We start from the raw sequence: 26,662 nt of genomic DNA, 5'->3' as shown, positions 1-26,662 counted from the left end.
AAGAAGAAAAATAACTTGAGCTTTTTACATAGCGCAATATCCACTAAATGTGCTCAAAGCGCTTTACAAGGGGTCCCTGACCAACAGCAATACTTAACATAGAGGACGAGACATGACGCCTGTTAATAATACATTTTTTCGGACAGAGACAAAGCTGTTAACGGCCTGGTACTCGTTTTACACCCGAGTACGGTGAGAGAATGTGAGTAAAGAGTCTTTTCCAAGGACTCAACTATGCGCCGCTCGGAACTCGAACCCAGGACCTTCCGATCCGAAGGGGAGTGTCATTCCACTCTAAGATTCTAAGAACAATTTATTCGTGTAACAATCCCGCCCGGCCACAGACGTTTACACAAATACCATTAAGACACATATCAGTTATTGTGACATTGTTTTTTGTGTTTAAGGGTTTTACAGCGCTTGCAACACATTTAGGTTATATCAGCGCCAGTAAAAAGGAAGAAATTGGATAGTAAAAAGTTCTAGAATTACAATTAAAGCACCCAAGAAAAGGAAAAGACAACGAGGAATTGGTTCAAATAGGAAACAGATGTAGATTCCAAGAGCACACCATCAAAGTACTTAGTTTGAGATCACCTAAAAGTCTTATCTAGACACAAGCACAGGTCTCCACTAAGAGGAATACACTCAAATGTTTACAAATCATATATAATACATAAACAAAACATAATACAGGACATAACAGAGAGATGATTTACAAGGGAAAAAATCATCTCCCAAAACTCTAGCTATACATTTAACTGTCTCCCTCCCAGCCATGGCCTGGACAAAATCAAGTAATCTCATTCCAAGACAAAGACAGAAAGCAAGTTGGAAAACAGATATAGGGGGATAGAAGACAGAGCAAGTACCTCCCTGCCCACTATGGGAGGTCAGGAACCCCACCCAGGCCCTTAGATAGACCCCACAGGAAGCAAGGGGGAAAGGAAGAACCTCGGGGACGTGGAGATCGACACTGAATCGCGACATGAAAGTCGAGAAGTGGATGTGGGGAATTAATTTGAGGTCGAAGAGGGGAGCAGAACTGTTTTGTTTTGCGATCTACTGTGCCGTCCTTTGAGCAGCCGAAGCACAAGAGGACACGTAATTAACTCAATCAAAATAATAAAAGATTTTTTAAAAAATAAACAAACAAAACAAAAATATGGAAAAAGAAAAAGAAAACAACCAAACAAAGGAACGGGAATATACTTTCACAAGTTTATTCATCATTATTCACAAACAATCAGGACTGGGAAATGATATAATTAATTATTCAGACACGCCATTGCTACAGTCTTGGTAAAACATGCTCTCACTCACAGTAGGAGGGAACTAAAAAGTAAAGGATGAAGTCACGTCCAAAAATTAAAAGCTGAAAAGGGTGCGTTTGAGAGTGAAACCAAAATCGTAGTGTAAATAGACGCACTCGTGTTCTATTCTCAAATAATTCGTGACAGATCTCAACAACATATTGAAATCCAAGGGTTAAACATGCTAATAACTTCCCAAAATGAAAATATTTATATATCAATCAATTGGAAAATGCCAATGCAGTCACTACCTTTTTCAAAGACTGTCTTCAAAATGAGTTACTTATTATTTTGCACAGCTAAAATCATTTTTATAAAATCTATAAATTTTGACAATATTGGTCGTTTAAAATGAGTATCACGCCAGGTGCGACACTTTCAGGTCGTTTTGTTTTGTTTTGTTTTGAGGGGTTTTATGGCGATTCCGACACTATTAGGTCATAATTTCAGGTCGTTTCACCCCAAGAAAAAGACAAGAGGACTAGTTCGTTTGTTTTTTTTTTGTTTTTTTTTTTTTTGTTTTTAAGGGTTTTACGGCGCTTGCAACACATTTAGGTTATATCTGCGCCAGTAAAAAGGAAGAAAATGGGATAGTAAAAAGTTATAGAATTACAATAAAAGCACCCAAGAAAAAGTAAGACGTAGGGGAACTGGGAACAAATAGGGATCATATGTAGATTCCAAGAGCAGACCACCAATGCACTTAGTTTGAGATCACCTAAAAGTCTCATCCAGACACAAGCACAGGTCCCATCTAAGAGGAATACACTCAAATGTTTACCAATCATTTAATATAATATGTAAACTCAACATAATACAATGCATAACAGAGAGATGATTTACAAGGAAAAAAATATCATCTCCCAAAACTATAACTATACATTCGACTGTTTCCCTCCCAGCCAAGGAGCTCCGACAAGGATCAGGACAAAACTAAGTAATCTCATTCCAAGACAATGACAGGAAACAATTGGGAAACGGGTATGGGGGGGGGGGGGGGATAGAAGACACAGCATGTACCTCCCTGCCCACTATGGGAGGTCAGGATCCCCACCCAGAGAGGACTAGTTCAAACACGGAACCACTTTTGTGGAGTAGAGAACAGTAAAATGACAACACACCTCGCATTTCCACCAATGAAATATCAAATACGACTGGCTTTGTGTACACTCAATACTATACTTTCTACATACTGGCGCATTCGTCACACATGTGATCTATCGTCGTCTCAAAATAAAGGGATGACCTGGATGAAAAAAAAAGTGTATTAAAAGTACATAATATGATCGGAAATACGAATTTTTTGTTTTCGTTACCATGTAAAGAGACAATAACATAATATATATAATCTTTAATAATACAAAAATTGACTAATTTCATATTTTTTTTACTGCATACATTCAATGTTTATCGTCTAAATCATCCAGATTTTTTACCAATTTGTGGCGGTGGGTCATATATTAGTAGTAATATCATCGAGACAAAATATGTGGATAAGGAGGAATTGAAGACTGTCAGTCACACGGGCTGGCTCTTCATCTATAATAATACAATCAAAAACTTCTATCACAATTAACAAAATGACAATCCTCTGCAGCGACCAACACTCAAGCATTGGACATCACTAGGCATTTGTTTTATGTTTTTAAGGGTTTTATGGTGCTTGTAACACATTTAGGTCATATCAGCGCCAGTAAAAAGGAAGAATATGGGATAGCAAAAAGTTCTAGAATTACAATTTAAGTACACCCAATGACAAAGGGGAATTGGTTCAAATAGGGAACAGATGTAGATTCCAAGAGCACACTATCAATGCACTTAGTTTGAGATCACCTAAATGTATCACCCAGACACCGGCACAAGATCCCACTAAGTGGAATACACTCAAATGTTTACATTATACATTCAAAATAACAAATAGCAATACACAACAGAGAGATGATTTACAAGGAAAAAAATATCATCTCCCAAAACTATAACTATACATTCGACTGTTTCCCTCCCAGCCAAGGACTCCGGTCAGGGTCAGGACGAAACTAAGTAATCTCATTCCAAGACAAAGACAGAAAGCAACTGGAAAACAGATATAGGGGGATAGAAGACACAGTAAGTACCTGCCTGCCCACTATGGGAGGTCATGAACCCCACCCAGTCTACTACGGTATTTGCACAATATTAAATGGATTTCTGGCTTAAATGAGAGATTGTATTTATAACAATGTCAAGCTCTACATAAAAGTCACTCATTGTCATTATTATTATTTATCTATACATTTAATCTGGCCCACATCTATCTGGTTACAATATTTAATTATTTTATCAGTTCGGTTTAGTCATTGATATAGTTTTACAAACTTTACTTTATGGTGGTAGCCAACAGTTTTAAACCATCGGCATCTAGGAAAAGGAAATGATTAAGAATCAAATTATAAAAAAATACAATTGAACTGAGAAGACCCCTAGAAAGTGTATTCTTGGGACTTAAACAGTCATTTCAACACTTTAAGGTCATATCAGTGCTGAGTAAAAATAAGGTGATACATGACGCATATGGAGAAAGTTAGATCTCAAGTTTAGGGGCCCCTGTTTTCCTACTAGGAGCTACGTATGAAATTAAATACATATTAAGACAAAGAGAGCACTGAGCATTAAGTAATATTGAAAATGCGCTATATCACTGTAATTGATTATTATCATTATTATTATTATTAAAGAGAATTCATTCAAGGAAATAACAGAAGTAGATCCGGACACCAATCCATCCTGTCTCAAACAGACGCTGACATGGTATTCTCATTGAAATGGAGACACTTAGATGGTGTCTAATACACAGTCATTCAGAGATATATTATTATATAATTTACAAGAAAATATGTTCATTTCTTATAGAAACACGCATACACATACTCATGTCCAACTGCTTCCGACAAAGAAAAGAATTCAGGCCAAGGCATAGAGGCAAAACCCAGTAGTCACATTCCATGACAAGGTGAGAAAGCCATACAGAAAAGGAAATCGGGTATAGAGAGATAGAAGACTCATACCCGTGGCCCCATCAATCAGTGCTCTTTATGTAAATATTTTTGTAATGGTTTGGCTTATTTATTCCAAAATAGCAATATTTTGTCATTGACTGATCTAAAAAAAAAAAAGTTTGGCTTCAAACTGCGATAAATAATAAAATCACAATAAGATATTCATTTCGAACCCAAATATAAATACATATTTTTTCTGCTTAAATGCATAAAAATACCAATATTCTTGAAAGAGGAAAAGTAAGAAGGGGTTGAGGTTGTGATTCACAAAGAAAAAAAAAATATGAAGAAAACACTTTTTGACAAAGGTGATGTCAATTTGACAGGAAAGAGAATAATACGAATAGAACAAAAAGGAAATGGTTGTCATAGTGATAAACAAAGTAAATAAAACACAAAGTGAAGATAGTCACAAGTCATGCGTATCTATGAATTTATACCAATTTGGAAACAGATGGAAAGAGTTTTTCAAAAATCAAAACGTAGCGAAGTAAAACAAAACAAAGATACTTTCCTCATTTAAAAAAAATATCTGATGACAGAAAGTCGTGAATCTCTTTGAATTCAGACCAACGTTTGGAACTGATGGAAATATTTGAAGAACAAAACAAAACAAACTTTCATAACTACAACATTCTTTCAAAAAAGTCAAATCTTTGACACAATTGAAATCGCTTCTAACACAATGGACAAAGACGGTTTTAAAAATGATGTCTAAGCCATTAGATTAAGGGCAAGAAAATTTTGAAAGGGTTAACAGGGAAAACCAATATTATGATATATCAGTCACCACCAACTGATTAAAATACAGAAGAAATGTTTCTTAGTACGTAGCCAGAACAAAAACAATACTATTTTCAGTTATCTAGGGCCAGAACTCACCTTTGATTTAATTTATCTGGAATTGGGGCTGCTCAATAGTAAGGGAATCAAGTCCTCTTTTAAGTTGTCCAAAACATGAAAGATTCAGTAAAGTAAATGCATCATGTAGAGGGAGGGTACCACGCCGATGAGGACCCAGGTTTGAATCCCACTCATCCAATTCAGTTATATTTTTCCTTAGGCAATTCTTTACTCAACTTTAAAAACAAATTGAGATGCTCACCTATTTCGGTGTTTTGACATATAACAGGATCTGAATACCGTTTGGATTGTTTTTATACTTTTAAAAACCGTATTTACAGTATTTATACCTATTTACAAAGTCTGTTTTTATTCTTCCTTTCACAAGCAAACACTCTCTCTCTCTCTCTTTCATTTTGTATACAACCCTTACATATTAACTTATTTCACATTGAGACATTTTGTGATAAAAAAGGACAACAAATTTTTTCAATTTAAGACAAGATATATGTTTGTGTGAAACCAAAAAAAAAAAAACTCTGGCACAACGGAATGAATGAAAATAACAAGAAATCTTTTTCAGTGAAAACCTAAATACCAAGATGGTGGTGCAAGGGTGAACCAAACAAAAAATTGGAATAAATCTGTGAAAGAAAAAGAAAGAATATCAACCAATGGATAATCAAGTAAGTACCTCTATGTTATGGAAAAAATCGAGTAGAAAAATGCAAAGGCAATCAAAGAGAAAGGACTCCAAATGTGTGTGTGCTTACGAAAGAGTGAAGCTGTAAATATAAAATAATATTAAAGACATAATATGATGGTAGAAGACATTAACAGGAAACAGAAAAACAAAAACAAAAACAAAACTGTAATGGCAATAGATAAAGACAAAGTCATGGAATCTTCCTAAAACACTCACTTTGTATACATTATAAAACAGATGATGAAGCAGATGACAACAAAAACCAGCACCGGACTCGTTTCTATTCATTATCATGTAAAACATTATTTTATTCATCAATTTCCTCATGTAAAAAAACAAAAATGAAGTGTGTACAGTGCGCACAAATACACTATCTTCTTAAAACAGGATTTGTATTCTACAAGATTCAACAACAATTGAGAGTATTCAGTCAAGGAAGGGACAGTCACACATTTATGTCTTCTCTCTCTTTCTTCCATTCTTATAAAAAGGCCACTTCTGTTTGTCTTGATTCTGCAAACAGTTTTGTACATTTTCTTATCGGGTCACATCTTTATCTTCTCTTCTTTTATTAAATAGAACTGAAATAAGAAAGACATGCAACTCCATTCATCAAAGATTCTAAACGGACAAAAGACAAATAATTTTTTTTTGGGAGTATTTCACTTGTTTCAAAATTTATTCACAATGCTTTCAAACAAGCTAAACTTTTATGTTTTATGTTTTACTGCGCTTGCAACACATTTAGGTTATATCAGCGCCAGTAAAAAGGAAGAAAATGGGATAGTAAAAAGTTCTAGAATTACAATTAAAGCACCCAGGAAAAAGTACGACAAAGGGGAACTGAGAACAAATAGGGATCAGATGTAGATTCCAAGAGCGTACCACCAATGTACTTAGTTTGAAACCACCTACAAGTCTCATCCAGACACAAGCACAAAATCCAACAAAGAGGAATACACTCAAATGCTTACATTATACATTCAAAATAAAAATAATAATACATAACAGAGAGATGAATTACAAGGAAAAAAATATCATCTTCCAAAACAATAACTATGCATTTGACTGTTTCCCTCCCAGCTAGGACTCCGGCCAGAGCCAGGACAAAACCAAGTAATCTCGTTCCAAGACAAAGACAGAAAGCATGTTGGAAAACAGATATAAGGGGATAGAAGACACAGTATGTATCTCCCTGCCCGCTATGGGAGGTCAGGATCCCCACCCAGAGCTAAACTTTTCTGTACATTAAAGAAAAGGCCAAAAGAAAGTCAAAATATTAATTATATTTCATTTTCAGTCTCCTATAATCACATACTAAAGTATGATTGTATTTTCTCTCTAAACATCTTTTGCTGAATGGCATATGGTGATCCATTACTCCAGTCACTCATTCAAACTGGTTGACAAATCATTCATCATAATTACAATATTTATAAAAGGTACAAAACAGGCTGATCATGTCAAACCAATTTCCTTCATTCGCCCATGAAACTGAAAGATAAAAAAACACTTATGTTTAATATTATTTGATTTACATATCCACAGCATATAAAACTCTTATGTTAGAGAAAATGGATTTTTAAAGATTTTAACTTTTTAGATTAAAACCAATTCAAATCAAAATGCTTTCAAATTGGTTTAAGTTTGTTTTCTAGATTCTACAGCACTTGTGACTTTTTTTCTTTTTTTTTTACGTTATCAGCAGCAGTAAAGAGAAATATGGTGGGATAGAAGATTACAGATTATCTGCAAGTATAAAACGTCCAACAGAAAAAAATTCAAAGGGAACTAGAGAGGATACAAAAGCAAAGTAAACATTTAATTTATCTCTGATTAGTCTGAAATTTCCCACCTAAAGTGGCATCTGATCATGGCCAAGATGTAAACACTCAAAAGCTAGGAATAGACAAAATGAGAAATAACAGTAATATTATAGTCGAGAGAATTCTAACTTGCACTAAGAAGAAAGGGGGGGGAAAAATCCTCTACAAAAAGCAAAATCTGTCTTCCAGATTTGGACTTTCGAAATAGACATCAAGTGAGGCCTGGGAAAAATCAAAAGATCTCAGACCAGAAGCTGGCCAAAAAGCCTTGTGAAAATTATAACTAGTATTGGAGAGAGGGGGGGGGGGGGGGGGGGGGAAGGGAAGGGAAAGACATCAAACGTGGACGAATATAGAACCTAAACTCTCTCAAGCACAATGTGCAAAAAATTCAACTGCCCAGAGGGGGTAACTATCTATATTCACCATTAATATCTATTAGACTGGTAACAGATGAAAGCGTGCAGCAGCCTTCCATTCTAATAACGTATGTACAATTCAATAATAATAACGGAGTACAACGGGGGGGAAAAACAATCTTTTCACAAATCTTCATTCATCATAAACTATAAAATCCTTCATGGATTATTCTTTGTGTTTTTATTTTAATCATTTATCAACATAATTTAGACTTGTACAGGTACATAAAATCCATATGTACAACAAATCAAAGTCCCTGTATAAAAACAACTAAAATCCTTCCTTCCTTTTGGAGAAAAATCTCATAAAACAAAATGGCCCCTCATTACTACTTCCCTCATAAATTCACAGATTTTTTCTTTTAAATACAAAACAAACAAACAAAACAAAAAAAGCCCTGCCCTTGAAACAGACGACTAAAAAATTATTTTGCTGAAAATATAAAATAGGAACATATTTACAATTGTGTGTCACAAAAAAAAAAAAAAATTAATTAAAATATAATATAATTCCGGTAAACAACAAAAAATATATCACATTTGACTTTGTATCAATCGTGCACACTCGCTGATGCACACACATAAAACGTGCGCTCTTACCATCTTTTTCTATTATCTTTATATACTCCACACACACACACACACAACAAACATACAAGAACATATTCAAATGAAAACACACACAAAACCTCTTTCTCTCATTTCCAGTTCTTTTCTCAGTTATTGAACAAAATTACTTTTTGCGTTAACAATTAAAGAAAACAAGTTAAGAAAATTACTCTTAAGGATCACCACCAGATTTCATCTATAGCATTGTACTTAAATTCTAAATGCCCACATGAAATAAAAAACAAATAATCACCAATTAGACACTAGCAAATTTACAACCATCTAAAATTTAACATCAAATTCAGATAAAATGGGCATTTACAACCCAAACCAAATACTCATTTTTTCCCAATAGATTTGGAAAATGATTTAAATTCTAAAAGTCCTAGTTTGTGTCAACAATATGAAGAGAAAAACACACTAATTGATGCTGGGATGAAAATAAAAATCGTGAGAACTTTAAGTCTTTTTACAATATGGATAGTCAAAATATAAACTTTGAATGTGAGGAACACGATAACATTAGGAATAATTGAACCCAATTCCAATTTCTATCCCAATTAATAATGCCAATCCCAACATAAAGTCTACCAACCTCTTAAAGAAGGACAACAAGGAAGGGAGATAACATTAAAATATAAAATATCACATGTTTCCATAAAAAAAAAAATGTAAAAAATAAAAAATTCCATAAGCCAAAATCCATGTTCAGACAATTACCAATTATCTTTACATACTCTTATCAATTTCAGCAACTTTATTTGACAATCACTGCCAGATTGCACCATATGCCAGGTAGTCCACTATGCAGACCGAACCACTCTTGCTGAGTTACACCACTCATCTCATCGTAAAATACACTTTCAAAGCGGCCTGATCTTTATTCCCAAATGACTCTCAACTAAAGACCAGAATATCTGCATGCCTCGAAAGAGTTCTCTGCCCTGGTTCATTCTCATTTGGTCTTCTAAGATTTGTGATGTGCATTGTGAACGATGGCATCAACATGGCTTGAGAGCTGGCCATTGGATGCTGTGGCAATCTTCCCATTTTAGAGCTTACAATATATTACGATGCAGGTGATAATGGGATCACTATTTCTAGATAAACTCTCTAAACATAAACTAAAGAGCATTTATAACACACTGCACACCTTCTTTCAGCTCATACTTTGAAATAAACATCAAAAATATATGGGAATTCAAGTTCTGTTAAGGAAATCACCATCAAATGAGTGAATGAATGAATCAACCAATCAAATTATTCCATTAAACACCCGTGGATTGTCTTCGTTCCATCTGTTGCTCTGAGTAACTCTTCCTGCTATCCTCTACATCAAAGTCGAGAACCATCAACTTAGTCTCCTCTGTCCCATTCCGACTACCAACAGCACACACAAGTCTGGTGTTTGAACATCGCAGACGCCAGACAACACCGCCACTACCCCCACTACCCAAAGTAACAAGATTACGAAGAAACTCTCCTGTTTTCAAGTCCCATATTTTGACAGTGCCATCGTCAGATGAGGTAATGACAAATTTTTTGCTGAATTGAAGACAAGTTACGGCACTTTGATGCTTGTTTGGCCCTGCAAAAAAGACGAGACAGATGTTAAGTCGGGCAATGGAATGAGGCAATGTAGAAAAAAAAACTATAGGCATAATGCTTAACAAAGTTACTAATTCACGGCTGAAATCGATTTTATTCTTGCCTCACATCATAGCTTTTGATGCCATAAACAGGATTTTTGGCCTATCCTTTACAATATAAAAGAAACTGATAAAAACTAAATCTATCATGGCAGGATTTTAACAAGAGCCAAAAGAAAAACAAATAAAGAAAAGAAAAAAAACAAACTGGATTTAGTGGCAATGCAATATGATGATTTCTTCAAGTTATTGATGATTGAAAGAACTATTTTTGAAAAATGTTAACGTCTTTGTCTTTCTATTAGGAATTGAAAATGGAAAAACATTGTTACAATGGGACTACAGAGGAGGAAATGCCCTGAAATTCTCAAAGTGTGCCTCCAGAAAACGATCATAAAAACGATGCATTTTGAGTTTTAACTGAACTGTCTTTGTCATAGCCTCTTAATTCATCAACAGGTCAACACAAAATATTAATAGTTTTGTTTGATTGTTTTTGTTTTTAAAGGTAGCAACATATTTAGGTCATATCAGCGCCAGTAATACGAAAGAAAATGGGACAGTAAAAAGTTCTAAAAATACCATTAAAGCACTCAAGAATAAATAAGACAAAGGGGAAGGATCCAAAAAGGGAACAGTCGTAGATTTCAAGAGCACACTATCAGTGTACTTAGTTTGAGATCACCAAAAATGTCTCATCCAGACACAAGCATGGGTCCATGCTAAGAGGAACACACTCAAATCTTTACAAATCATATATATGTAAAACACAAAATAGTATAGTTCATAAAAGACAGATGATTTACAATACATAAAACATCATCTCCCAAATTTCTAACTATACATTTAACCGTTTCTCTCCTAGCCAGTAAGTGCCTCCCCACCCACTATGGGAGGTCGGGAACCTCACATAAATAGATTTAAGTTTAAGATTTTCAAGAATTTCACTCATGGCTTTTATTCTTGATAAACTATCAGAGGGAGATATTAAAAAATATGAACAACCCCTTACCTTGTAATGTTTGCAGACATTGGCCTGTGGTAATGTCCCATACTTTAACTGTTGAGTCTGCATTGCCGGACACCAGAATGTTGTTCTTGAGTTCAAGGCCAGAGGTCAGAGACTGGTGACCCATCAGTGTGTGGAGACAGTTGCCAGACTCAACATCCCATACTCTGATGGAAGTGTCTAGAGACCCACTTACCACATGAGTGCCGTCAAACTGTGGAAGAGATTTTTTTAAAAATTAATTTTTGAGAAAATGTGCAAGAGAAATTGAAATGAAATGGTTTTATTGTGGTTTTTGTCTTCCATTAATTCGTCACACTGCTCATAAGAGATTGTTGAAATCACATTTTTGTATATTCTCTTAGACCAGATTTTTTTTTTAATTCTGAAAAGAATTTCCACATGGATCTGAATACCATGCACCATCTCCCCTTGCCCAGGAAAAAAAAACACAGTAGGGTGGATGATATAGGTAAATGGAAAATATCAGCTCCAGGCAAAATCACACGTATAAAAACAAATGAGACAAATTAAATTTTTTATACAAGAAATTAATAAATAAACAGACAACTTAAAAATATAAATTGATAAAAAGTAAAGAAATCTAAAAATTGCTAGCATGCATCAATACGCAATCCACATTAGCCAGTCTAACCTGTAATGAATATACTCTGTTGGAATGTCCCTGTAACGTGTGTAGGCACATCTCAGTCTCTGGATCCCACACACGTACTGTGTAGTCATAGGCCCCACTGACAACACGCTTGCCATCAAACTGAACACACCTGACAGCTGCCACATGCCCCATCAATACGTGTTTGCACACACCAGTTTCGATGTCCCAAACACGCAGCGTGGCATCTCTTGAACCACTGACAACCCTGCAAAGAATATAGTGGAATACAATATAAATATTTTTAAAATATCTAAGTGAAAAATGGAAAAAGTGACAGTGCATCTGCAAAGAATTATGGGGACTTGCCCCTAAAAAAGTGGAATGATATAAAAAAAGAAAACAAGAGATGGATGAAGGGGGGGGGGGGGGGGGGGGTAGAAGAAGAAGATTTGTTTTTTAAAGGGTTTTATGGTGCTTGCGACAATTTATGTCATTTCAGTGCAAGTAAAAAGGAAGAAAATGGGATAGTCAAAAAAGTTATAGATTTACAATTAAAGGGACACAATAAAAAGTAAGAGAAAGGGGAAGGATCCAAATAGGGAACAGCTGTAGATTCCAATAGCACACTATCAGTGTACTTAGTTTGAGATCACAAGCACAGGTCCCTACTCAAATATTTACAAATCATATGTAAATAAAGAGATGATTTACAAAATAAAAAAATATCATCTCCCAAAACTCTAAACATTTGACTGCTTCCCTCCCAGCCATGGTATCTGGCTGAGCCAGGACAAAACCAAGTAATCTCATTCCAAGACAAAGATAGAAAGCAAGTTGGAAAATAGATATAGAGGGATAGAAGACACAGTAAGTGCCAGAGAAGAAGAAGAAGAAGAAGAAGAAGAAGAAGAAGAAGAAGAAGAAGAAGAAGAAGAAGAAGAAGAAGAAGAAGAAGAAGAAGAAGAAGAAGAAGAAGAAGAAGAAGAAGAAGAAGAAGAAGAAGAAGAAGAAGAAGCAAACCAGTAATATATTGACTTTTTCACACTACTGAAATTGTAACAATGAGTCGCATGATCCGATACGTTTTTATTTTCTTGTCTGACTGCTGATAGTTTTTTCACACTGAATCTCATCAAGCAGTCTCAATTGTTTTCTTATAGTAGTGTCATGCACTTGGTAATTGCGCATTAAGTGGGCATCTGAGAGCGTATGGCATATTTTATAACACCGGTTCATCAATTACACACAACTCATTGTGACATCAAGTCATTTCACAGAAGAGGCAATTGACATTAAATGTAAGTGAAACCACTTCAGTAATTAGGTTAGCAGGTTAAGCCATCTCGTGATGGAAATGTATCGTTAAATTCATTTTAGTTTTAGAAGTTTGATAGCCCTTTCAACAATCCTAAGTTTTTTTCAGTGTCCTAGGAAAAGCAAAGAGGACAATAACAAGGTTTCAAAGATCAGTGTCGGTAAAACTTTTGGGATGTAGACACCTGTGAAAAATAAAGAAGAAAGGAAACAGTTAAAAGGTGTGAATCCAAACTTCAATCTTTCCCACCAAAAGGGAAACACTCAGATGATTTCTCACACACTCTGGCTCAGAAAGATAATTAAAGAGTAGGAAAAAAATGTCATTTTTTACAAAAGAGCACATCACATTCCTCCCCTCTGCCTCTAATGGAAAAGGGCTCAGACCATGGAATGGCCTCTTTGTTTTTGTTTTTAAGGGTTTTACGGCACTTGCAACACAATAAGGTCATATCAGCGCCAGTAAAAAGGAAGGAAATGAGACAATAAAAAGTTCTAGAACTACAATTAACGCATCCAAGAAAAGGCAAGACAAAGGGGAATTGGTTCAAATAGGAAACAGATGTAGATTCCAAGAGCACACTATCAAGAGGTGTGTCTATCTATTGAGATCACCTACAAGTCTCATCCGGAATCAAGCACAGGTCCCCACTAAGAGTAATACACTCAAATTTTACACATATATAATATGTAAACAAAACATAATACTGTGCATAAAAGAGATGATTCACAATGAAAAAATATCATCTCCCAAAACTAACTATACACTTGACTGTTTCCCTCCCAGCTAGGGTCTCCGGCAAAGGCCTAAACAAAACCAAGTAATCTCATTCCAAGACAAAGAGAGAAAGCAAGTTGGAAAACAGATATAGAGGGATAGAAAATACAGTATGTACCTCCCTGCCCACTATGGGAGGTCAGGAACCCCACCCAGGAATGGCCTCTTTAGTTTTTGGAAAAGGACATGAAACCATAAAGAAAGGAACAACAGATAAAGAGAACATATATATATATATATGATGTACCACTTACTGATTATCATGAAGAGACATGCAGCGCACAGTGGAGGAATGGCCATACAATGTATGTTTACACTGGCCTGTCTCTGTATTCCACACCTTGAGGGTTCTGTCTGTGGACCCACTGATGACCACTGTACCAGACATTTGTGAGGACCACACACCTCCTGTGTGACCTATCAATGTACGCAGGCACTGAAACAATGGCATGAGAAATTAATTGAATGATTTTGATAATGATACAGATGACAATGTCGACGATGATAATAAATCTAAATTGTGCTGAGAAAAGGGGTGATGTTCGTTCAAATGATGCTTCGTGATGTAATAAGTTGTAATCACAGACAATTGTTCAAGGTAAAACTGAATGACTCTTTCAAAACAACAACAAAAAAAATCCCCCAAAACAACAGACCTATTTTGTTTACCAGCCACAGGACAAGTATTGCTTTAATTTATAATACATACAACCCCCATTTTGAAAAATTTCACTGGCCAGATATTCTGACTGATAAGCAAATCATTAACTTGGATACAAAACACTTTTACTGATCAATCAATATTTTTAAAGATAAAAGAGTAGAATTGAACGTCACAATGGCATATTTTCTTCACCAGTTAAACATAGGTGTCATGGTTTTCAACCATAACACAAAAAGAATGTAAAAACCACTCCTACCTTTCCTGAAGTCACAGACCAGACTTTAAGAGTATTGTCATCTGATCCACTGACGACTCTGTTCCCACAGAATTCCAAACAGGTGATCACGTGATCATCATGACCTTTGAGAATCTGAGTTCAGAGAAATAAAATACCTCAATCATTCAAACCTGAAATAGCTTATAAAAAGAAAATAATAAAATGAATTATTGAGTAAATTTTTACAAATCCGCATTTCAGAATAATGTGTCATTTGAAAATTTCTCCAACGTTTCCTCATATATGATTTTTTTAAAGACAGAGAAAGATTAAAAAAAAAAAAGACTGTGTAACTTAAATTCCAAGACTTAGGAGCGTCAAAAAACCCCTGTAATTTTCAGTTATTTGAGAAGAGAAATTTGCTGATCTAAAATAGGTTAAAAAATCAGATTGTCTTTCCCAAAAATCTATAGCATCCAACATGGGAGACTTTGGTCTTGTTCTACAGAAACCATTGGATCAACTGATGAGTCAAACAAATACATTTTCTTTAACTTCACTCTAAATTCTGGTAAAAATATCAGTGTCTTTGAAAAGTTCGAATTAAAAAAAATAAATACATAAAACAATATAAATAAATAAATAAAGCACAAATATATGACAGGTGAGTCTGCAAATCCATGTTAATATACCTTAGAGGGTCGATTTCCACCCCTTCTCCAATTGTGTTCAATCTGTGACTGCCTCATGAAAAGGGACTTAAAGGGACTGCGTGTTGAATGCCTCCTACGCATACGAGACCCATACACAGTTTCCTCATCAATGCCCTCCTCCTTGCATTTCTCTCTCCACAAAAGGTTGTCCTCGGCCAACAGACGCCAGTATCTGCATGTCTGGGCTGCCTTCAACAAATCTCGGGGATCCAGGAATGACAGTACATACAAGGCCAGCTGATAAAAAAAAAAGGGAAAAACAAATAAATTTAATAAATATGAGGGTTTTGGAAGTACAACAATAAATTGGATAATCCCCTATAGACTGCAAGAGAAAACAGGAAAACATATTGCCAAGTGTTGCTTATTTTATCAACTACTTTTATAATACAGTAGCTTAATACATAATCTACCTTCTCAAACTTCATATCATTCCAACAAAATTGCATAAATTATTAAGTGCTGTGGAATCAATGAAGGTAAGGCTCTCTCTTTTTACAGTGCAGATGAATATTGAGAAAAAAAATGCGTCTTGAAAGAATATTTAATCTTACCTCAGTTAAAAGGAGGTAATTTTGAGAGATAGAAAAAAGTGTGGCCTCTGCAATAACACTTGTCATGTGAAAATAGATCACATGACTATTCCTGACAAATAATGGGATTGTGGTAGTCTCTGTTGGTCACAAGTGTAGGGCTTTAATATAAGCTTTAAAAAAAAACTTTACCAAAAATAAGGTTTTTGCATGTTTAAAGTCATATGCCCTCAATAGGATGATGTGCAATTTCAGTAAGGCTGTTTAAAATGTAATAACAAGATATGAAGTGAATAGAAAAGTGCCAGAAGACAATAGAGAATAAAAAATTTTCGCGGCGGTGGTGGGGTTTGAACCTGCGACCTTATTGGTACGACAACTCCGCCTGGCAGGTGAGAGCGTGGCTCTACCGTGTGAGCTATCCACGAACACAAAAATATTCGTTTCAAACTCAAAGTCATTACTAGATCCCTCTCTCACCCACTTCTTGAGACCGCAGATTCGTTCGTACACCACCATCGCGAATAATTTTGACCAGCAGTTAAGCTTAATAGCCAATATTCTCAACACAAACATATAACATAGAAACGATTGAGACATTGAGTATGCTCCGGTGTATGGGGTGAATTTTTTAATTCAGAAAAGTGAGTGGAGCAGGCACTTATGTTGGTAACAACAAGATATGAAGTGAATAGAAAAGTGCCAGAAGACAATAGAGAATAAAAAATTTTCGCGGCGGTGGTGGGGTTTGAACCTGCGACCTTATTGGTACGACAACTCCGCCTGGCAGGTGAGAGCGTGGCTCTACCGTGTGAGCTATCCACGAACACAAAAATATTCGTTTCAAACTCAAAGTCATTACTAGATCCCTCTCTCACCCACTTCTTGAGACCGCCGATTCGTTCGTACACCACCATCGCGAATAATTTTGACCAGCAGTTAAGCTTAATAGCCAATATTCTCAACACAAACATATAACATAGAAACGATTGAGACATTGAGTATGCTCCGGTGTATGGGGTGAATTTTTTAATTCAGAAAAGTGAGTGGAGCAGGCACTTATGTTGGTAACAACAAGATATGAAGTGAATAGAAAAGTGCCAGAAGACAATAGAGAATAAAACATCGTTTCTATGTTATATGTTTGTGTTGAGAATATTGGCTATTAAGCTTAACTGCTGGTCAAAATTATTCGCGATGGTGGTGTACGAACGAATCGGCGGTCTCAAGAAGTGGGTGAGAGAGGGATCTAGTAATGACTTTGAGTTTGAAACGAATATTTTTGTGTTCGTGGATAGCTCACACGGTAGAGCCACGCTCTCACCTGCCAGGCGGAGTTGTCGTACCAATAAGGTCGCAGGTTCAAACCCCACCACCGCCGCGAAAATTTTTTATTCTCTATTGTCTTCTGGCACTTTTCTATTCACTTTAAAATGTAATCTAACTCCACTTCAAACCCTGTACGTACCTCTTTGGGTAGCAGTGATATGAAATCTCTCTGGAATTGTGGCTCAATGACTTGCATCATATGCCTGACTTGAGTTGGATCACATTGGTTGATCAGCTCTTCCACTGCCATCATGCGTTCTGCATTGCCCCATTCCTATACGATGAGAGAGGAGATGGATGAGGAACCAGACATTAAGGATTAAGAAATTAGAAACAAGTTAGTATGTAAAAATTTAGATGTAAAGTGGTGGATAAACCAATTCCTTACTTAAATATTTTTTTTTTTTAATGACATAATCATGAATTTTGCTTATTTTCTTACTTTTCAAACTAACAATCATTAAATATCCTATAATATATACTTCATTTTTACCATCTCAATATCTAACTACATACCTGAAATGTTTTCAGCCAATCGTCCATCTTAGGAGGGGGGTTTTCTTTGGAGGGAATCTTTCCTCGGGACATTTGCGTCAACCTCCATCTGGGTGATTTGGGTAGTCTGGGACTGATGATGGATGAACAACTATTGGGATGGAAAGATACAAAATGATGTTTATGTCAAAAACATGCACATTGGCAGTCCAAATTGATAAAAACATACGGATTAGTCAGTGGAACAAACTTTTAGTTAGATCATCTCAAAAGACCGATTCTGACATCTCATCTATTGGCTTTAACTCTCAACAAAAAACATTTTTAAATGAAAGGAAAAAAAAAATAATTTGGCCTAAAAAGAAATAGTACATCTTTTAATAATTGTATTAACCCTCTCGTGTTCAGATTATTTTTGGGGGAGTAGATAATGAGTTCCCTATATGGCCATGTCAATCATGTAGTCATCCTTTGATGATATAAGCCTACTCTTTGATATCTGTAGTCGCCTTTTCGTTTTCTACGGTCACTCATGGCTAAACTCCGCCCAGAAACGATTTCATAGGTCCGTCCATCACCACATTTCAAACTTTTGTTCTCGTGAGTTCTTAAGTTTTTTGACCGAAGAACGATTGGCTACTGAGCATCTTGACCCTTCAACGATTGGTCGTTCTGGCAGCTCACGTGTCAACAGCCGTCAACAATGAATTGAATCATCGTCGATGCAGTGGAAGACGGCCATGGAATAGTTGCGTCACATCGCCACGTTGTTGAATAAATTATCCAGGCATGGTCGATAGGTAAAAAAGCCAAATTATGTTCTAGTTACATTTGAAACAAACAAAGTATATCACTGATCTCGTCTCTTTGAGATATAAAGAATGATATAAAAATCAAGAAAATCGGCCGATAAATAAAAAAGTTGCTAAAAAAAGCTAAAATAAACTAAAGCAATTTTTAAAATCAAATTTATTCGTAAAACAGTTGGTTTTCAACCGATTTTTATGAAACAAAGACCAATGTACTTATTTTTTCAAGCTGATTTCAGCAATGTGACTTTCAAATTCCTCAGAATTATATTTTTTACTTTTAGATGTTAGCTTTTAGGCCTACTCAATAAGGTGTTATATTCCTTGCATAACAATAGCGTAATACATCGACGGGGAGAAGCGTCTTTGTTTCGGCCAGCTGGATAGATAGCCTGTGATTGGTCGAAGACTTTGAGACGCTTGATTCACAATTCTACACGAACGGACCCTGGCGGTCTATCAAAGAGGTGTAACAAATTTATTTACCGACTATTTTTCTTGGTGCTAAAATTACAAAGTAATAATTTCGCATCAGAAAAAATAACTCTGAAGTTCCTATCTCTTTATTCCAATAAAATTGATACCTCGAATGACAAAATCGACCCACAAATAAGGGAGTTATAAATTATTCATACTATTTTTAAAAGTTTACAATAATTGTCTTCAAAGTCATTTTTCATCACCAAAGTCGTAATTTTTTACCGATTTTTACCAAACAAAGTGCAATGTCAATGATTTTCACCCGCAAATAAAATAGGATTTAAATCGCAATTTCTGAAACGTATTTTCTTTTCTGTCGGCAAATTTATAAAAATCAAAGCTGAAAACACCCTGCGGCAGTGACAGGGCCTGTCATTTCCTTCACAACGATTGGATTTTACTTACTGAGGCCAGTCTTGACTACCCCGCCCATGAATATTATGCCAGTGTCGGTTTTTGTCGGGTTGAATCTTAAAGAGTTAAGATGTAAACCTCAAGTTAGGTTAAGATATATTTCTGTCAATAAATAAATCCTTGGCTTTCGTGAAAAGTCTTGATGCCTATTGAATATCTCGGATTATATCAAACTCACCAGTATAAACTATACATCAAAATATGTGTAATTTATTCTTCTATTAGGTCACCAATTTTTGTTTAGCTGCGATTTCTTGATTTCAATTTATCTTATTTGAAAGAACCCCTACATGTCAGTGGAGAAAGCACACCAAAAAAATTATACAATATACATTGTGCACCCGTAAACATTCATATTATATGCTTCACTGGAACTGATGCTCCGTCCACCAACATTAATGAGCAGGATTGCAGTAGTCGTCCACAAAGTGTATCACCCACAACAAATCAACCAAAGAAATTTAACTTAATCGAGCTAATCACTGGACAAAACAATCTGACATTTCACATAGGCTTGGAATTTCATAGGGAAGAGATGGATAGATTGTTCCGAGAAATCCTGGGTTGCAGACAGGTATGTCCACACAAATGCATGATCATATTGAAAAAGGAAGTTTTCTTGAAGTCGTAGAACACACCCCTTACAGTTCTGATATATCTCAAAGTGATTTTTCCCTTTTTATAAGGCTTAAGAAACATCTCAAGGGGGCAAATTTTGGCAGTGACGGCAAGATGCAGGCGGAGGTGACCCGATGATGTCAAAGTTTATCATATTAATTCCTCTTCGACGCAATGCAATGACTGGTACATCGTTAACGGTTCTGTGTGGATGGGAAGGGTGACAATACTGAAATTTCAAATGACATAAACTGAGCTTTTTTTTATACATTTGTCAATTTCATTTCTATTACAGTTTTAAAAATACACGAGATGCATCAAGACTTTTCAGTCTACTCTTGTAGTTTACCTGCTAGCATTGATTTTAATCTTCTTGCCAGGGGATGTATCCTGATCTGAGAAATCCTCATCTCTGCTGCTTTCCGATCTATTGTTGTTACTATTGGATGATTTGCGTTTCAAATGCTGCAAATGAAATTATTCAATACATTAATATTACGAAATTAACATTGAATTAGTACATCATCATAACTGGTTGGTTATGCATTATCAAATTTTTGTTAGGCATCTTTTCCAAGTACACATACAAAGAAAGAAAGATTCAAGCTTACGTACAACAGCGATGATAATGGCAGTTTGTCAAAAATGTATCGGTCCATTGGGCAAACTCAAACCAAAATGCAAAAATGACATATATCATAGTTAAGTAACAGAGGCTATAATACACTTCTTTTGTAAAAAATATATCATGACGTCCTTTTCCTAAAAATAATTTTAAAGGCTTATAATATTAATCACACCACTCACTACATTAAGAGATAATCATAAATTTTTTATCAAAACGGCAGAAAGCCTTTGTTTTGGTTTTTATTGTTGTTACTGCAACCAAATGGCCATGCAGTTTATAAATTAATCATTAATCTTGAATAACTTACAAAACATAGTCCATCTACTAATAAAGCTTAACCAGTAAATTTAACATAAACCTTTGAATAACTGCTTTCTAAGTCGATCCTTGATTATTGTAATAGTAATAGCTTTCTATGACCAGATGACTTCTAAAGACACAACATTAGGATAAAAGGGTGAATGAGACAGAAATATGGGCGAGAGAGAGAGAGAGAGAGAGAGAGAGAGAGAGAGAGAGAGAGAGAGAGAGAGAGAGAGAGAGACAGAGAGACATGGTGGTGATTTTTCCTTGACACTGCAAAAACAGTGGAAAATCTTAGATCTTAGTTTCAAAATCCCGGAATTCTGCAGAAGATTATCATCACTGATACAAAGAAGAAAAAAGGAAAGAAAGAAAAAGAGAACAAGATTTCTTTTAAAACTCACTTTCCATAATTTTTTATATTTTCATCATTTCTAGAATCTCAAAACCTATGGATCTTAATATTTCCTTCAATTTTTTTTTTTATTAATGATGGCAAAATGCCCCACAATGCTCTATATTATATGTGGTTTGACACTGCGGCAGCTTGAACACACAAATCCTTGAAAAAGGCTCTTTACTCCATTCTTCCACATTACTAAGCTGTAAAATGAGAATCTGGGCAGCTACAGAATTATCTCAGAAAAAAACAAACAAAAAAAACAAACTAATTGTAAATAGCACCCTAAAGGCATCATGGCTCGATCTACATGTCTAATTGTCTAATGTTACTGTTGGCTTAGGACCCCTCCTATAATTTCCTTTGAGCACATTTAGTGGACATTGAGCTATGTTACTATAAAAAAGCTGAAACTCAAGTTTATTAAAGTACTACAAATCATAGGCATGGACGATGACAAGGAAATTACCTCCTCCTCCCTTCTTAAACTTACTATACTGCTTAAATATTAACAAGAGAATTCATTTGTTCAACAAATATTTATGCAAACTTATTTACCCCATAAGCTTGGGACTTAAAAAAAAATTTTTTTCATTTTATTTCTAAAGGTTTGATATCATTCGCTTCACATGTAAAAGGACAAAAATCGATTCTGGGAGCAGTCAAGATTTTTTCTGACCCCTCTGTCCACCCAGCGAATGGGCAGCTGTCTTGCTAGATTTGGCAGAAAGTACTTTGCGATGAACTAGCGTCCAAAGGATAGCAAGCAACTGCTATTGTCTGTTCTACGCTATAGAAACCAGGATAAACTCCGGCTCCATGGGCCCAATGGCTCTGAAGGTCTACATTTTCTGTTTCTAAAGGTTACATCGTATTGGTTATGCAAAAAGAATTCATGTGATCTTCAATCTATTTGTAATACTAAGCCAGCTTATGACAAGATATAATTGTAATATAATTGGTAATATATATGATAGACATTTCTTTTTAGGTTTTTTTATTTGCCAGAAGCTATCAGTTTTCACCTTTGTATTAAATTTTCTCCAACACAACACATTAAAGATACACACATGCATGAATGTGTTGGCTACAATAGTTTTTGCTGACAGAACTGACAGACAAACATTGAATTGAAACATAGGTCAAAGTGATATTAGGCTGCTTGAACTGTGAACTGTAAAAAGAAATAAACAAAAAATGAATATAACAGCTTCAAAAAAAAGAACAAAATACCAAACACAGAACGTTTCAGGCTCAAAACCCTTCTTCAGTCAACAACAAAAAACAATAAAGACATCATAAATACATTACTGCAAAATATCTCTGTCTATCTGGAATTTAGTAATGTATTTATGTCTTCATTGTTTTTGTTGTTGGCTGAATAAGGCTTTTGAGCCTGAAATGTTCCGTGTTTGTATTTTGTTCTTTTTTTGAAGCTGTTTTATATTCATTTTTGTTTATGAATTGAAACACATACACTATTTATTGGATCATCTCTCCTATCATTATTGGATCAGCTCCATCTATGACATCATTACATTGCCGTTATGAATAGATTTTAAAAAAATACGATTACCAATTCATGAGATGATAATAGTATTATATCGTGAATATATTTTAAAAAACAAAGTTGTCCCTTACAACACTTAGCAGTAATGAGTGGTAATATCTTTGTCACTATGTGAACAAGAGTGTGGTACCAGCTGGAGAATTTTCCCTCTTGTGTGTGTGTGTGTGTGTGTGTGTGTGTGTGTGTGTGTGTGTTTATGTGTTAATGGGTTCATATTATATGTACGAAACCACAAGTGTCATGAATCATCCAGTGTATATATATAATAGCCAATTGTTATTTTCTCATGGTATCAATGGGTTTGGTCCTCATTCCATTTATATTTTCAACGCATTGACAGTAAATAGGCACGACAACCCAGTGCTTTGTTTCCATTGTTACCATTAATAAAGAAAAATGTTCCAACATGCTGAAAGGAATTTACTCTTATTATTATCAATATTAATTATATTAATCTTTATTTTTATTATTATCCGTATCATTATTACTATCATCCTAAACATATATATTATTAATATTATTATTATCATCATCATCATCATGAATCAGCTATGATTACAAATCCAACCCCATGAACTGTAATTTTAATGCTGCTCCATACTAGAGCTGCATTTTTATTTCCTTCTAATAAAATAAGAGGTTTTTGTTTGTTTGTTGCTTTAGGTCTCTTCCAACACAATTGAGGTTATATGAGAGACCGCTGAAACAAAAAAACAAGCAATCTAACAAAAATAGTACAAATGTCAATCAAAATCATAACCTAAAGATATCATAAGCTAAATTATAAATAACCAAGAACAAACAGGCAGAGGATTTACAGGAAAAAAAATATCCCCTGTCAAAAATACAATCACAAACCAAAGAAGCAGGATAGGCTAGTAAAGAGAAGAAGAAACAACATCACTATCGGATCGTACACCCATGCGAACATCATAGGTATATGATTCAAGGGTGATGCTCCCATCCAACCACCTGCAAAATAAGAGGTTCATCAACTGTTATGTATAATCCATCAACAACATTGCCAGTTGCAAGGTATATATATATATACATGAGGTCATGTGGTCTAATATAGAGATATGACACTCGCCTCAGATCAGGAGGTCCAGGGTTCGAGTTGCACTTTGAGCAGTGCATAGTTGAGTCCTTGGAAAAGGCTCTTTACTCACATTCTCTCACTACACTCAGGTATAAACTGGGTACCTGACAGTTAAATACTTTATCCCAGTCCAAAAGAATTTTTTTTTTTTAATCCAAATAACAAACCATTTTTATATCAATCTAAAGCATTTCAGAGTGTATTCCTCTTTGTGAGATAATGTGCTGGTGATGAAATAAGAGTATCTTCTCAAGCTAAGTTCACTTATAGTAATAATGTGCACTTGGAATCTACATTCCTAAATTTGAATCATTCAATTTTTCTTGTCTGCTTCTAATCGCAAATCATAGAATTATCTCTCTTCGTTGATTAAATTGAAGCTTCTATTCCATTTCCTATTAATTGTTGTCCATTTTCTTCGAGCTTCAGGCAGCAAAATTTTCACTACATACTACTTCTAGTACACATCTATTCAGATCATTTGACACATCTTTACTTTTTTATAAATATTTAAGGAATTTTCCTTTCCACTTTACAATTTTTAAGTCTTACAAGGTCACCTACTATATCAAGAGATTATGATTTCAAACTTTTGGTCAAAAGGCCAGGAAGCTATTTGTTCATAAATTACAAACCCAACTAGTTTCTAGGTTACTGCAACCTTGTGGTTATGCAGCTTATCAATAAGAAAAAGACACATGAATGTTTAATACATTATAAAACACATTTCCCTCCAGCAAAGATGAAAAAGAGTAAATTGAAAATAAGCCTATGAACAATTATTTCTTAAGTTGATCACCCTAACTTACTGCAATAAAATATATCACAGACATGCCAAATTGAAAACTTCAAATTTAGTAATTTTTATGTCAATTTTTAGTAATTTGTCAAAGAAAATTATAGTAGTAGTAGTAGTAGTAGTAGTAGTAGTAGTAGTAGTAGTAGTAGTAGTTCTTCTTATCATTATTATTATCATTATTAATATTATTTATTATTATTAAGTATTACTAAGAAATAAAAATTCGTAATTTTCCATAAAATTTATCTAGTATTTGGCCATGAAATTTGTCTAAAATTCGTAAAATTACGAAAAATTCGTAAGATTTGGCATGTATGATATCATGCCTCTATTACAACCAGATGATTAATAAACCAATCATGAAGATAGAAGGGTGGCTGAGAGTTATGTCTTTGGTTTTAAAGGGTTTTACGCTCTTGCAACACATTTTAGGCTATATATCAGTAAAAGGAAAGGTAATGGAATAGTAAAAAGTTCTAGAATTACAATTAAAGCACACAAGAATAAGTAAGACAAAGGGTAATGGTACAAATAGGGAACAGGTGTAGATTCCAATAGCACACTATCAATGTACTTAGTTTAAGATCACACTAAAAGTCTCATCCAGACACAAGCACAGGATTCCATTAAGAGGTATACACTCAAATACTTACATCAATTCAAAACAACAAATATAAACTAAGAGAGAGACAATTTACAAGGAAAAAATTATCATCTCCCAAAACAATAACTATATTCTTGACTGTTTCCTTCCCAGCCAAGGACTCCAGCCAGAGCCAGGACAAAACTAGGAATCTCATTCCAAGACAAAGACAGAAGCAAATTGGAAAACATATATAGGGGGACTGAAAACATAGTAAGTGCCTCCCGCCTACTATGGAAGGTCAGGAACCCCATCCAGGGCTGAGTTATATATATATATATATATATATATATATATATATATAGAGAGAGAGAGAGAGAGAGAGAGAGAGAGAGAGAGAGAGAGAGAGAGAGAGACAGAGAGAGAGAAAGAGAGAGAGAAAGAGAGAGAGAGAGAGAGACAGAGAGAGATGAGAGAGAGAGGGGGGGGGGGGGAAGAGGCCATTCTGCAAGAATTCTTTATGAATTGACTTTTTAAGTACGAGACGCATTTATAATGAATTCTTTTGACAAAACAAAAAAAAAAAAAAACAACAAAAAAAGCATAACTATACAAGCGTCAAATGTACTATCATGCTTTTGCTAAAGAGTAATCTACACCCATTTCCGATCATTTAATTTTCTCATCCAAGAAATTGGTCTTGTGTCACGCACTTCTGACATGGGCACCAGACTGTCTGGCCTGACGTCACGAATATGGGAGTGTCACAAAAATACATTTAACTGAGCACTGTTGTCAAAATATGACACAAGATATAATTATAATGGTGATTTTTCTGCAAAACCAACTCTTAGTGGAAAGTAATTGACACAGCGGAAAATTACTGAAAAA

The 26,662-nt window shown here is 35.0% G+C and overlaps 1 protein-coding gene across 4 annotated transcripts in view; it reads right to left on the bottom strand.

Moving 5' to 3' along the window:
- Window positions 1–6,183: 6,183 nt before the first annotated feature.
- LOC144970718 (F-box/WD repeat-containing protein 7-like) overlaps window positions 6,184–26,662 on the bottom strand; it is a 28,235-nt gene continuing 7,756 nt past the window's right edge. For 3 of the 4 annotated variants that reach the window (XM_078910648.1, XM_078910647.1, XM_078910646.1), the window contains exons 5-13: window positions 20,739–20,854; window positions 18,090–18,219; window positions 17,713–17,847; window positions 15,691–15,948; window positions 15,038–15,151; window positions 14,372–14,553; window positions 12,065–12,290; window positions 11,413–11,623; window positions 7,191–10,339 (exon numbers count right to left, since the gene is read on the bottom strand). In XM_078910648.1, coding sequence (XP_078766774.1) covers window positions 10,020–10,339; window positions 11,413–11,623; window positions 12,065–12,290; window positions 14,372–14,553; window positions 15,038–15,151; window positions 15,691–15,948; window positions 17,713–17,847; window positions 18,090–18,219; window positions 20,739–20,854 — 1,692 coding nt within the window. In that variant the 3' untranslated portion in view covers window positions 7,191–10,019. Of the gene's footprint in view, window positions 10,340–11,412; window positions 11,624–12,064; window positions 12,291–14,371; window positions 14,554–15,037; window positions 15,152–15,690; window positions 15,949–17,712; window positions 17,848–18,089; window positions 18,220–20,738; window positions 20,855–26,662 lie in introns of all 4 variants that reach the window. The other variant, XM_078910645.1, reaches the window with a different exon arrangement.

Source organism: Berghia stephanieae, chromosome 4 (genome assembly GCF_034508935.2).
Source record: "Berghia stephanieae isolate SIO BIC M18660-M18661 chromosome 4, UCSD_Bste_1.3, whole genome shotgun sequence".
Lineage (NCBI taxonomy): Eukaryota > Metazoa > Mollusca > Gastropoda > Nudibranchia > Aeolidiidae > Berghia > Berghia stephanieae.
This window is presented reverse-complemented; position numbering and strand designations above follow the sequence as displayed.